Here is a 13,332-nt window from a genome sequence, read left to right on the forward strand (position 1 = left end):
ATTTATTCACCCTGATGTCATTCCAAAACTGTTTTTCATTCTTTGGTGCATCATAAAAGATCATAAAAGATATTTCAAGAAATGTCTCAGTGTTTACAATTGAGGACAATGGGCACCCACGTTGTTTGGTTTTCAGTGTTCTTAAAAATATCTTCTTTTGTCTCCAGCAGAAGCAATAAATACAGCTTATACAGGTTTGGAACAACCTGAGGTTATAAATAAATGATCACAGAATTATTTCATTATTGGGTGAAATGGTTAATACTTACTGCAGTATGTCATATAAGTGGTATAATTGATAAATAAATTAAATGCTTTAAAATAAATACAATTAAACTAATTAATTAAATAGATGCAAGTTGGTATGATGGCTGACAAAGCATGCTTTAAAAAATGGTTTATATAAATATGTGATATTCAAGTTCACCGTGAGATCTTTATTACAACTATTTTCCACATTTTAAAATAATGGTCATTCCAAAAAATAATAAAATAAAATAAATATATACTGTATATGTAAAGTGCAGAATCTGTAAAATGTTAATTATTTGACCAAAATAATAGGGATCATACAAAATGCATGTTTTTTAAAAAATTATTTATTTATCTGACCTGAATAAGATATTTCATATAAAAACATTTACATATAGTCCACAATGAGTCCCTTGTTTGTCCTGGCTAGTTAAACTGTTCACTGTTCTTCAGAAAAATCCTTAAGGTCCCACAAATTCTTTGTTTTTGTTTTTTGTTTTTTAGCATTTTTTGTGCATTTGAACCCTCAACAATGACTGTATGATTTTGAGATCCATCTTTTCACACTGAGGACAACTGAGGGACTCATACTGCCCCAGTACTGCCCTTCAGAAGCTACAGAAAATACTTACATGTTTCCCAGAAGACAAAATAAGTTAAATTTACCCTTGTCTCATATGCAACTGTTAACAGAAGTTTCAAATGCTCTCTATGCATAATACAAAAACTATGCATTAAGAGCTGAAGGGGGTAGATTTAACTTATTTTGTCTTCTGGGAACATGTAAGTATCTTCTGTAGCTTCTGAATGGCCAAACTAAATAAAAAAAAATATTAAAAAAATATATTTAGGAAAAATAAGAAAAATGTTCACATTTTCATTCTTTTCAAAAGTTTACACCCCTCTTAATGCATTGTGCATGTGTTGAAACTTTTGGCTGTTATTGTGAATGACTATTATGATCTTTTGTTTTTCTTGACATTTCGGAAATCAATAAATGTCTGTGTGAGACAGCCAAACAATAGATGAAATAGTTTAACAGCCAAGTGTCCTATAATCTCTTACTAAGATTACAGTAAACTCTCATGGAACCATTTCCTTCTTTAACTGTATTTATCAGTATAGGGTTTATCAGTATAGGGTTTATCAGTATAGGGATGGTATGTTTTTTTATTATTATTTCCAGCACTGCGCCCGTCATAGAGTTAGTTTATGACATCAAATCACAACAAATTCAGTCTGATTATGAAGTTGTTTCAGAGAATTTCTAAATGCTTCCTTGATTGCAGATCATTTCATAGAAAACATGCTTTCACAAACAAGGGCTCTACTAGTAACAAGATATTTATTGTGCACCTTAAATATATAGTCTTCATTTATCAAATTATGATTATTATCAATTGTGATATCTGGGTTTTTGTTTTTAGTTCAGTGCCTTACTTTTTATTGGGCACAAAGTCTGTGTGTTTGTCTTTCGAAGATCCTATTTCCATACTCGTCCATATGATGAAAATATTGTCACGTTTGGAATGAGGTCTGGGTCCAGATGCAGGTGAGTAATGATTTATTAACAAAATAAACAGAACAAAAAAGCCAACACGGCACAACACGACTTAAACACAAAATGAACAAAACAAGAAACACGGTCAAGAGCCAAGGATGAACACAGAGACAGCACTTACAAAACAATGCAGCCAGGATGATTAGTGGGGAATGAGAGTTCTTATAGTCCGTATAATAGTGAACAGGTGTGGGTTTGATGAGTGCTAATGACAAGAAGACAGGTGATACAATCAGGGGAGTGCAGTGCAAGGAAGGGGAACAACAACCTCAGTTGGCTGAGGGAAAACCCGCAGCCCAGATCATGACATTACCCCCCCTCTAGGGAACGGCTTCCAGACGTTTCCAAAAAAACAAAAAATCTTTAGGGAGGAGGAACGGGGGAAGGTGAATCAAGGGAAGGGACGGTGGGCCAGGTCCGTGCAGTGAGTGAGCGGTGACCACCGCATCAGGAACAAGGTGGGTGGTCACCGCCGTCTCGGGAGCATCACGAGAGGTCACCGCCGCGTCAGGCACAGAGCGCGCGGACACCGCCGCCTCGGGAACATCGAAAACGGCCGCCGCCACCTCGTGAGTATCGTGAGCAGTCACCGCCGCGTTAGGCACAGAGTAAGTGGACGCCTCCGCCTCAGGAACATCGCAAGCGGTCGCCGCCGCCTCGGGAACATCGCCAACGATTACCGCCTCCGCGGGAAGATCGCAAGCGGACACCGCCTCCTTGGGGACAGAGCGCGCGGACACCGCCGTCTCGGGAACATCGCCAGCGGTCACCGCCGCCTTGGGAACATCGCCAGCGGACGCCTCCGTCCCGGGAACATCGCAAGCGGACACCACCTCCTCGGGAACATCGCAAGCGGACAATGCCTCCTCGGGAACATCGCTAGCGGACACCGCCTCCTCGGGAACATCGCTAACGGACACCGCCACCTCGGGAACATCGCTAGCGGACACTGCCACCTCGGGAACATTGCTAGCGGTCACCACCGCCTCGGGCAGAGAATAAGCGGACACCTCCGCCTCGGGAACATCGCAAGCAGTCGCCGCCGCCTCGGGAACATCGCAAGCGGACACCGTCTCCTCGGGGACAGAGCGCGCGGACACCACCGCCTCGGGAACATCGCTAGCTGACACCGCCGCCTCGGGAACATCGCTAGCGGTCACCGCCGCCTCGGGCACAGAATAAGCTGACGCCTCCGCCTCGAGAACATCGCAAGCGGTCGCCGCCGCTCCAGGAACATCGCTAGCGGACGCCTCCGCCTCGGGAACATCGCAAGCGGACACCGCCTCCTCGGGAACATCGCTAGCGGACACCGCCGCCTCGGGAACATCGCTAGCGGACACCGCCGCCTCAGGAACATCGCTAGCGGTCACCGCCGCCTCGGGCAGAGAATAAGCGGACGCCTCCGCCTCGGGAACATCGCAAGCGGACACCGCCTCCTCGGGAACATTGCTAACGGACACCGCCGCCTCGGGAACATCGCTAGCGGACACCGCCGCCTCGGGAACATCGCTAGCGGTCACCGCCGCCTCGGGCAGAGAATAAGCGGACGCCTCCGCCTCGGGAACATTGCAAGGGGTTGCCGCCGCCTCGGTAACATCGGAAGCGGACACCGTCTCGGGAACATCGCCAGCAGACACCGCCGCCTCGGGAACATCGCTAGCTGACACCGCCGCCTCAGGCACAGAATAAGCGGACGCCTCCGCCTCGGGAACATCGCCAGCGGACGCTGCCGCTCCGGGAACATCACCAGCGGACGCCTCCGCCTCGGGAACATCGCAAGCGGACACCGCCTCCTCGGGAACATCGCTAGCGGACACCGCCGCTAGGGAACATCGCTAACGGACACCGCCGCCTCGGGAACATCGCTAGCGGACACCGCCGCCTCGGGAACATCGCTAGCGGTCACCGCCGCCTCGGGCAGAGAATAAGCGGACGCCTCCGCTTCGGGAACATCGCAAGGGGTCGCCGCCGCCTCGGTAACATCGCAAGCGGACACCGTCTCCTCGGGGACAGAGCGCGCGGACACCACCGTCTCGGGAACATCGCTAGCTGACACCGCCGCCTCAGGAACATCGCTAGCGGTCACCGCCGCCTCGGGCACAGAAAAAGCGGACGCCTCCGCCTCGGGAACATCGCAAGCGGTCGCCGCCGCCTCGGGAAAGTCGCAAGCGGACACCGTCTCCTCGGGGACAGAGCGCGCGGACACCGCCGTCTCGGGAACATCACTAGTGGTCACCGCCGCCTCAGGAGTCCCGCAAGCGCACTTCCGCGCGGCCGCCATCCCGCGGAAGAGCGCCTCCGCCCTCGCCGCAAAGTAAGGGTGCTCCCGCTCAGCCTCGGCACTATAGGCGTCCATCGCCGCCAGACAAGCGTAGATGGACTCAAAGCGAGCGGCCGACGCCGCCTCGAAGGACATCTCCCCTGCTGGACCCACTGTGTCTGGTTGCATTCTGTCACGTTTGGAATGAGGTCTAGGTCCAGATGCAGGTGAGTAATGATTTATTAACAAAATAAACTGAACAAAAAGGCCAACACGGCACAACACGACTTAAACACAAAATGAACAAAACAAGAAACACGGTCAAGAGCCAAGGATGAACACAGAGACAGCACTTACAAAACAATGCAGCCAGGATGATTAGTGGGGAATGAGAGTTCTTATAGTCCGTATAATAGTGAACAGGTGTGGGTTTGATGAGTGCTAATGACAAGAAGACAGGTGATACAATCAGGGGAGTGCAGTGCAAGGGAAGGGAACAATGACCTCAGGTGGCTGAAGGAAACCCCACAGCCCAGATCATGACAAATATTTAGAGGAAGTGTCTTTATTTTGTTAGCTAAGTGAAGGCAAAAATCAAGAAAAAAACAACAACAAACTGTCGTGTATTCACTCTAGTATGAGGCTTTCAAGTGTTGTGATTACTTTTTTATTTTTATTGTTCAAGGTATATAAAGGTATATGAACTAGAAACTTGAGCATTGAATAGTAAAGTAATTGCTGCTTTGCATTTATATTGAAAAAATATTTGGGAATATACTTACTGGATGGAATTTTATATTTATTAATTCTCTTCATAATATGTACTTGTGATATATATCAGTACATTTGTATTTATTTAAAGTATATATATAGTACATAAATCCATTAGGTCAAACTTTATTTTCCACCCACCATGCTGTCTTGTGAACATGTTAAACTTTATGTAAACTGATGCGTAAAGCACATGCTTATTAGCATGCATACTACTAGCTGTTTATTAGTATGTATAAACCACATATAATGCCTTATTCTGCCTTGGCCATATATTAGATTCCTTAGTCCTTCCCCATTACTCCCCCAACTTAACAACTAACTATGTTGTATAAGGTTGTAGTTAATAGTGAGAATTGGTCCCTAAACCAAAGTGTGACCAATGACTGTTTCCATAAAACTAATAAAAATGTAGTGCAGCCCTATGAATTCTTTATATGTATCAATATATAGCTGTCACACCTGCTTTCAAGCAGTATTTAATGGAAACCAAAAAACAAACAACAATAATACAGCAAACTAACAAAAGATAACATCCAGGTAGCAATGCTAACACAAGTCACCAAACACGTAAATACACAGGAAAAACCAAGCATATAATGCAGGGATGTCCAAACTTGTTGTGTCAAAATTAGTCCAACCAGGGCAAGGAGGGAGTGTGGGTGCCCAGGAATCATGGTCGGTAACCGGCAGGTGACCAGGGTGGTGCCAGCAGGCTGGGAAGCCTCCAGGGTGGTGCTATATGTATTGGGCACCAGGGAGGAGTTGGAGGCTCAGGAAGCCGGGGAGATGCCAGAAGCTCAAGTAGCCAGGGAGGTGCTTTCAGTTCAGGGAATCTGGGAGGTGCAGGAACTAGCGTCTCAAGGATGGCCTCCGTGGACGTGTCTGAGAGAACAGGCGTTATGGGACAGCATCCGTGGCCATCATGAGGAGGCTAGTGATGGCCATAGTGACTGCAATGATGAAGCATTGTGAACCTAAGAACTAACTGGCATCAGTGTTCAAGACTAGGGACTTATTAGCACAGGAGTTGCTGATGGTCTCCTTGCCAGAGATGCTGAAGACAGGAGGGCAGGGAAGCAGGACAGCCTCCTTGGTAAAGATATTGAAACTGGGGACATTTGATTCAGGAACAGCCCAATAATAGTTGCAGTCAGAGTCAATGTAATTTCTGGCTCAGCGATCACAGGCTCAGTAAGAGCAACGAGGAACTGGGCAGCAGACTCTGAGCTGAGCTCTGGGAGAAGAGCAGGCACTGGGCTAAGCTCTAGAGATGGAGCATTCACTACACTGTGGTTATGTCCACAACCTGCTATCCTCATGATGTTGCTAACCCTTTTCAGTTGATGTTGTAAGTGAAAATGTTTTCTGTGGTGCTGTATGGTTTTGTGAAGAAATGCTTCTCTGTGCCAATTCTGCCACATGAAATCAAGTCAGGGGCGTGTTTCCCAAAAACAACTATGGTCTCAACTTCCGTCGTTACTAATAGAGTTCAGTGGAACTAATGACCATATTTAGCTAACAATGCTTTAAGGAAATGCACACCAGGTTAGCAGAGGTCTGCTGACAGTTTCGGAAACAAGCATACTGAATTACCTACCTGATCTCATGATGAAAACGTACATGTGGAAACTGTTTCGCAAGATGCAAAATATGTACGTTCATCTGAAAAAACGGAACACTCTTTTAATACCACTCAGTAGACATTTCACATTCACGAAATGTACATAGCGGTATGTATTTAGCATCTTGCGAAAACATTCTCACAAGTATGAAGTTTTTGTAATGAGATCAGTTTCTTTCTTTTTTTACAGAATACCCACTGAGAGTGATTTTTTTTATTATTGATTTGTTTGTGTTGACAAGTCACAACTTTAATTTAGACTTTTGTTTCAATGTAAACATTTTTCATTTTGGTTATTTATTCACACTCACCATTTAGGAAGTAGAAAAAAGCTAATAATGAACTGAAGAGAGAAAGTTCATTCATTTATTTGTTTATTTCACTTTGCTAAAAGCATACACAAAAATAACTGTCACACCATGGACTACAGAATATGTTTGTTGCGATCTAACAACAAAACCAAAAACAACAAATATCAATATACAGCAGATTCATTATTTGCATTTTATAAGCTATTCATATCACCAGGATATGTGCATTTGTAAAAAAAAAAAAAAAAAAAAAAGTAAAATAATGCTTTATAAGCAATAGTCTCAAACAGTGAAAAGAATGTGGCCAGAGTAGTAGCTGGATCTGCCTAAACTATTAGCACCCCGTGAAGCCTCTATACACACACAGTCTCCTCTCTCCAGGCTCAGAACCGCGCTCCCTTGAGCTAATGATCTGGTATTAAGGTTGACTGTTTCAGCAGTTAGCTCTACATTATTATTTTTCCTTAAGGTGACAGTACCCAAAGTCCGACTTCCCAGGCATGAAAACCGGAATTCATAAACTCCGGGTATCTGGCAGACAAACAAACCCGATGTTTGGTTATAATGGTTTTGTCCATTGTAAAGGACCTGACTGAACACTACAACCTTAGCAGAGACAGGAAGGGTGGTGCCAACTGAAGCAAAAAAGGCAGACTGTTGTCCTGTGGTATTACTAGGAGGTCCTGGAGGTCCAGCTGGGCCTGCTACACCTCGTGGACCTGGAAAAATTTGAAATTAGAATAAATAATAAACAACCAATTAAAAATTATTTAAAGGGTATGTTTGATGTCTGTCTGACTTACCAGATTCCCCTGGAGGTCCTCTGGGTCCGGGAGGTCCTTGGAATGACTCTGTATCTGAGAGGACAGATGTTATATATTTGTACTATGAGCCTAATGTTTGTAATCACAGCTTTAAATATAAAAGATGCCCCAAACCCAAGCAAAATCACTTGAAGCAAGCAAAAGGCAGAAAGAATGACTAAACAGCTTACAAAGGATTGGTGCAGTATGAGTGATGCTTGATATTTGTGACATTTGCCCCCGGTTTCACAGACAGGGCTTAAGCCTATAGTCTTAGACTAAAATGTAAGTCTGAGCTGTTTCAACTGAAATAAACTTGCACTGACTGATCTTAAAAATAAATCAGTGCCTTTTTTTGTTTTAAGATGCACACCAGTAATGTTTTTCTCTAAGCATGTTTATAAAAATTACTTAAATGTCCTAATTGATCTATGGCCTAATCCTGGCTTAGTCTAAGCCCTGTCTGTGAAACCAGGCCTTAAATTCATATTATGTCACTGCGTCAATCCAGTGTACTGCAAAGAAGATACTCAAGTGTCCAGTTTAGAGATTTTGCAGTGAATTGATTGTTAAAACAAAATCACTTGCTATTTTTGCATGCATTCGGGAGAAAACAATCACTTGTCTAACCTCATTTCCAATGTCTGAAATGTTGAAACCACCATTACCTGAAAGGTCAAACACCAAATTTACAGTAAACCAAATTATTTTTCTTCAATACCTGCACTCTTAAAAATAAAGGTGGTTCATGATGCCATAGAAGAACCTTTTTTTCTAAATGGTTCCATAAAGAACTTCTAAAATCAGTTTTACAAAATGTTCTTTGCAGCGAAAGAAGGTTCTTCAGATTATAAAAAGGTAATAAAGAGATGGTTCTTTAAAAACATTTGACTAATGGCCTTTTAAAGCACCTTTATTTATTTTTAAAAGTGTGATATGTGCAAATACCACTAAAATCAGGTACTGTACAAGCAAATAAAGGTAGTAAGAAGCTTAGGCAGAAATTTGCAGTCAGAAGAAAATGATTTATGACTGTATGTCACACAAATTGCTCTGCTGCCTTACCAGTTTCAATCCACGGGTTGAGGTCAAAGGCTGGGATATCCGCACAGTTAACATAACTGGCAGGACTGCTGAAGCGGAAAGCATCGTAGGGAACTCTGAGGATTCCAGTGTTGTCACATATGATGCGGGCTAGCGACACAGAGGCCAGTGCTGTTTTTTGTTTGGTGGTGAACACTCCATGGTTCTCAAACCATAACCTGAACACACGATGACACTTGGCATTAGCACCTCTCAAAAACATACTAGTCCCAGACTAAATTAGGAGTGTCCTCTCCTGCTCTTGGACCAGTGTCCTGCAGAGCTTAGTTCCAACACACCTGCCTGGAAATTTCTTGGAGACCTTTAGATTAGCTGTAGATTAGCTGGTTCAGGTTTGTTTAATTAAGCTCTGCAGGACAGTGACCCTCCAGGAGAAAGATTGAAAACCCCTGGTCTAAATACACAGAGATCTTTACCTGTCACCCTCACGGATGTTTTTGAACTGTGTAGCAATGAGACAGGCAAAAAGAGGACCGACACGAGCACCAGGAGCAAAAGGCTCAGCAACGCCTCCCAACCAAATGTCAATATTCTCAGGGGTGCCATAAAGCTCAATCAGCCTGCGGGCCAATTCAGTGTTGTTCATCACCAGAGCCAATTCTTGCTCATTCTGGGGGGCGGACAGTCCACAGAACCGACGCCATGAATTGTAGCCTTATAACGAAGAACAACAGAAGGATACTCAGTAAGTGTTCTCTCAAAAACAGTGGTAATGCAGGATTAAGTCAAGTTGGGTGTAAACCAGGGCTGTCCTGTGGAGTTTAGCTCGGCCTCAACACACCTGCGTGGAAGTTCCTAGTATGCCTATCAAGACCTTGACTAACTAGTTCAGGTGTGTTTATGTGGGGTTGAAGCTAAACTCTACAGGACAGTGGCCCTCAAGGAGTACCCCTGGTTTAAAGGTTTCCAAGACTTCTCCAGAATATTTACCTGGTATGCCATGGTCACGGCTTCGTTGCATGTTGAGGGAAGCCAAGTCCAAAGCAATGTGGGATGTAAAGGCAAACAGCCTTTCTCTAAGAGCATTCACCAACATGTGGTCCTGTGTGTTCAGTTTTGCTGGCCGACCAATCAGTCCACGAAGCAAAGGGTCAATGCCACCTAAGGAAGATGATATGCAGAAGTAAAATAAGATGGAAAGAGAACACTTGTGACAGATACGAGACTTTGCTGCAAAAAGCCTCACAAACTCACCCTCAAAGACCACTCTCCATGGAGAGAAGAAGGCCTCATAAAGAGGCACGCTTGGAAATTGAGCACTGTTCTGGTAATTTTCATCAGGACGAAATATGATGGGTTGGATGGCCAAGTGGGCAAAACGGAAAGCTGCAGTGGCAAACACGTTCGCAATGGTAGGGTCCACATTCTCATCATAACCAGGATAGGGTCCGAGGTGTCTATTGTAAGAATCGGGGCCCACAATATGTGGCAAGTATTCCTTTATCACCAAGATCTAAAAGAGAAAGGAAAGTTTGATCATGCAATGATATGTTGTACTCCACATCAAGCTTATGCTTATTCTTGATATGCTTTTCATTAGGTGTCTTTACCTGGTTGACAGCTCCCACAATTTTTCTAGCCTCTTGATAGAGAGTTTCACTACTCCAGGTAGGGTTGAGCACACGGAGGGCACGAGCCAATCTATTGTGTTCCCTCACGAAAAGTGTGTGCAATGAGGTGAGTGCAATGTTCTCATCAACACGGACATCACCTACACACATTGAGAGTTCATTAGCATTTGCCACATGGAGTTGTGCAAATGGGTAGCGAAAATCAGTCCTGGAGAGCTGCAGCCCTGTAGAGTTTTGCTCTGTTTTTACACACCTGAACAAGCTAATCAAGGTCTGAATGGTTACTAGGAAGCTACAGGCAGGTGAGTTTTTATTAAGGCTGTAGGCTTTCCAAGTTCGCCACCCCTGGCATATACCATTTATTTTAGATCACGGATCTCCAACCCTGTTCCTGGAGAGCTACCATCCAGTTCCAACCCTGCTCGAACACACATGACTGAAATTATCAAGTAGCCCTTGATTAGCTGAAATCTGCAGAACAGCAGTGGCTCACCAGGAGCAGGGTTGGAGAACTCTTTTTTAGATACTTGAATTATCAGTGATGACTAGGAATGTGCATTATGAAGGCACAAGTTACTGACCTGCAATGAAGCAAGGGACCTCTGTTAGGGTGCTGTCGTTGAGGGTTCTCCCACGTGTGGCACACATTTTGCTTTCTACACTGGTAAAGGGCAGAAGCTCTCGTCCATTGTCAAGAAACTGATCATTGACACGAAGAAGACCACCATCATTGGTCAGGTCTCGGAGTGCCTTTGCTAGTCCCTCCTCGGATCCATAGACCTGTCCAGCATCTAGGAAAGCTGTTAGGGCATTGATCTGCTCCCGAACTTTTGGGGTCCCACCAAACATATAAGCAGTGTTCCCAGAACCACAAGCTGGTGACGAACGGAAAACAGGGATACAGGAGTCAGGACTCAGCCGTGGATCTCCTGGAGGGACCTGTGTTTAGACATAAATTATAGCATGAAAGACTATTACTATACAAGAACAAGAGCAAGATGATCCTTGACAGAGAGACTTGACTGACCGGAATTGGGAAGCAGGGTTCAGAGCGCTCACAGCTTTCATCACAGTTGAGGCCATTGCTGAAGGACCTAATGCTTGGTGAGAAGGGCGTGAAAGTCAGATCGTGGTCAACCCATTGCCCAAAGATGGTGAGCATGAAGGTAAATTCACGGTCACTCTCAACGTCAGCATCTGCAGTGCTTAGAATACGATTCGAAACCAATCTGACCTGGAATCAGTGAGGAAGACAGAATTCAGACTTTGTTGGTGGCGTCATTAATCATCATTAATTTTACTATTCATAATCATCTCTATCATACCAGGGGCAGCGTTGCACCATTGTACAATCTGTTGGGATCCCACCCTTTAGGTTGTGAGATGCCATCTTCATAAAGAGCAGGCAACCAGCGGGTGAACCCAGTGTTGGATGCACCAAGTAGTGGGTTCCTCCTGGAAAGATAAGTTAGTTATTTAGCCAGGCAAACACTCAGTCTTTGAAAAAGACTACTCTGAATAAGGAGGGAAAGACTGACCGGTTGTTGCAGACACTGGTGATAGTTCGGTATTTGTTTATGAGGGGTGTGGTTCTACAAGATGGGGGTCGGACTTGAGCTGTACAGCCTGTCAGACGCTGAATGGTGTTGAGCTCGTCTACAGTCAGCAGGTCTAGGAGAAAACACATATTGACAGTCTTGAACATGGAACATTAGACATTGATAGATCTGAGCTTTGCAACAGTCTTCATACCTGTGGCATTGATGGACCTCTTGTGTACATGATGGGCTTTCTCACTGATCAGCCTGAGAGTCTGCACCATGTAGTCAGCGGCTCTCACAGCCTCTCGTGTCTTTCTGGCCGGCTGTTTCAGGAGACGTAACTTGTCGGAGGGCTTGATGACATTTCTGCGCACCCTTGCTAAACTCCTGGAAGTGGGAAGATTTGTTACAATCAGTAGATCAATAACTGGGATGACAACAGGAATATTAAGCAACATTCTTAAAAAACGTTACTCACTCGTCACGAGAATACTTGTAAGCAGCATCCACAATTTTCTTTGCTTCCTCAATCGAATCTAAAATGAATTGTCTTCCAGGACTCTCTTCTTCTGCTCAAAAAAGAAAACCGTTTTACATGAAGAACCCTAGAAAGGCTAATAATTACTAATTCTATATAACCCTGTATAAGTACCCTCAAAGACATGTATGGCTTGTTTTAATTTCTGTTTTGTTTATTATTTATTTTCTTGATGCACTTTGGATGTAATAAGTTATATATGTGACCCTGGTACACAAAACCAGTCATAAGTAGCTTTATTAAGTATATTAAATAAAGATCATGTTCCATGAAGATATTTTTTAAGTTTTCTACCCGTAAATATATCAAAATAAGTTTTTGGATTAGTAATATCCAACTTTAAAGGCGATTTTGCACTCTCAGATTTCACATATTCAAATAGTTGTATTTTAGCCAAATATTCTTCTATCCTAACAAACCATAAATCAATGGAAAGCAAATTTATTCAACTTGGATAAATTTTAATTTCAAAACATTGACCCTTATTTTTGTGTTCCAGGGTCACATATGTAGTCATGAAGATAGATATCACAACAGATGAACAACTTTAATGACTAAAAGCACAAGACTGAACTTCTTGCACAAGAATAAACAGTGTCTTTTAATGTTATCAATCCTATATTGCTAATAATTTGCAGTTTAGTTTTTGATTGAATGATTAAATGGTAAACTTACCACCCAATGAAAGAGCGCAACAGCATCCCACCACAAAAAGAAAAGTGTGAAGATTCATCTCTGAAACATTTAGAGAATGAGCACATAAAAACACGATGTTCATGAAAAACTTGACTGTTTTATGCATTTATACAATATTTGAAGGTAAAGTACTGTACACTAAAAATGATGAAATAATTAACTTAAAAAAAAAAGCTTTTTTAATTAAATGACTGCGACATAAAATAACAATTTAATTTGCTGTTTTACATTTTAAGGGACAGAAAAAATAATACAGAAAGAATTTATTCTAAACAGTTTGAGTGAGATGTGTCTGTTAAA

At 43.4% G+C, this 13,332-nt stretch overlaps 1 protein-coding gene across 1 annotated transcript; it reads right to left on the minus strand.

The window, feature by feature from the left end:
* Positions 1–7,340: 7,340 nt before the first annotated feature.
* Positions 7,341–13,071, minus strand: LOC141299134 (eosinophil peroxidase-like). The gene is made up of 15 exons (XM_073829422.1): positions 13,012–13,071; positions 12,277–12,367; positions 12,010–12,185; positions 11,796–11,928; positions 11,583–11,712; positions 11,285–11,491; positions 10,839–11,196; positions 10,237–10,397; positions 9,881–10,139; positions 9,617–9,787; positions 9,103–9,340; positions 8,648–8,844; positions 8,213–8,250; positions 7,583–7,636; positions 7,341–7,498 (listed from the first exon to the last, which is right to left on the minus strand). Exons 1-15 carry the CDS (start codon positions 13,067–13,069, stop codon positions 7,484–7,486), a joined length of 2,286 nt encoding a protein of 761 aa, XP_073685523.1. The 5' UTR covers positions 13,070–13,071; the 3' UTR covers positions 7,341–7,483.
* Between the last annotated feature and the right edge of the window lie 261 nt (positions 13,072–13,332).

This window comes from Garra rufa, chromosome 23, assembly GCF_049309525.1.
Source record: "Garra rufa chromosome 23, GarRuf1.0, whole genome shotgun sequence".
Classification (NCBI taxonomy): Eukaryota; Metazoa; Chordata; class Actinopteri; order Cypriniformes; family Cyprinidae; genus Garra; species Garra rufa.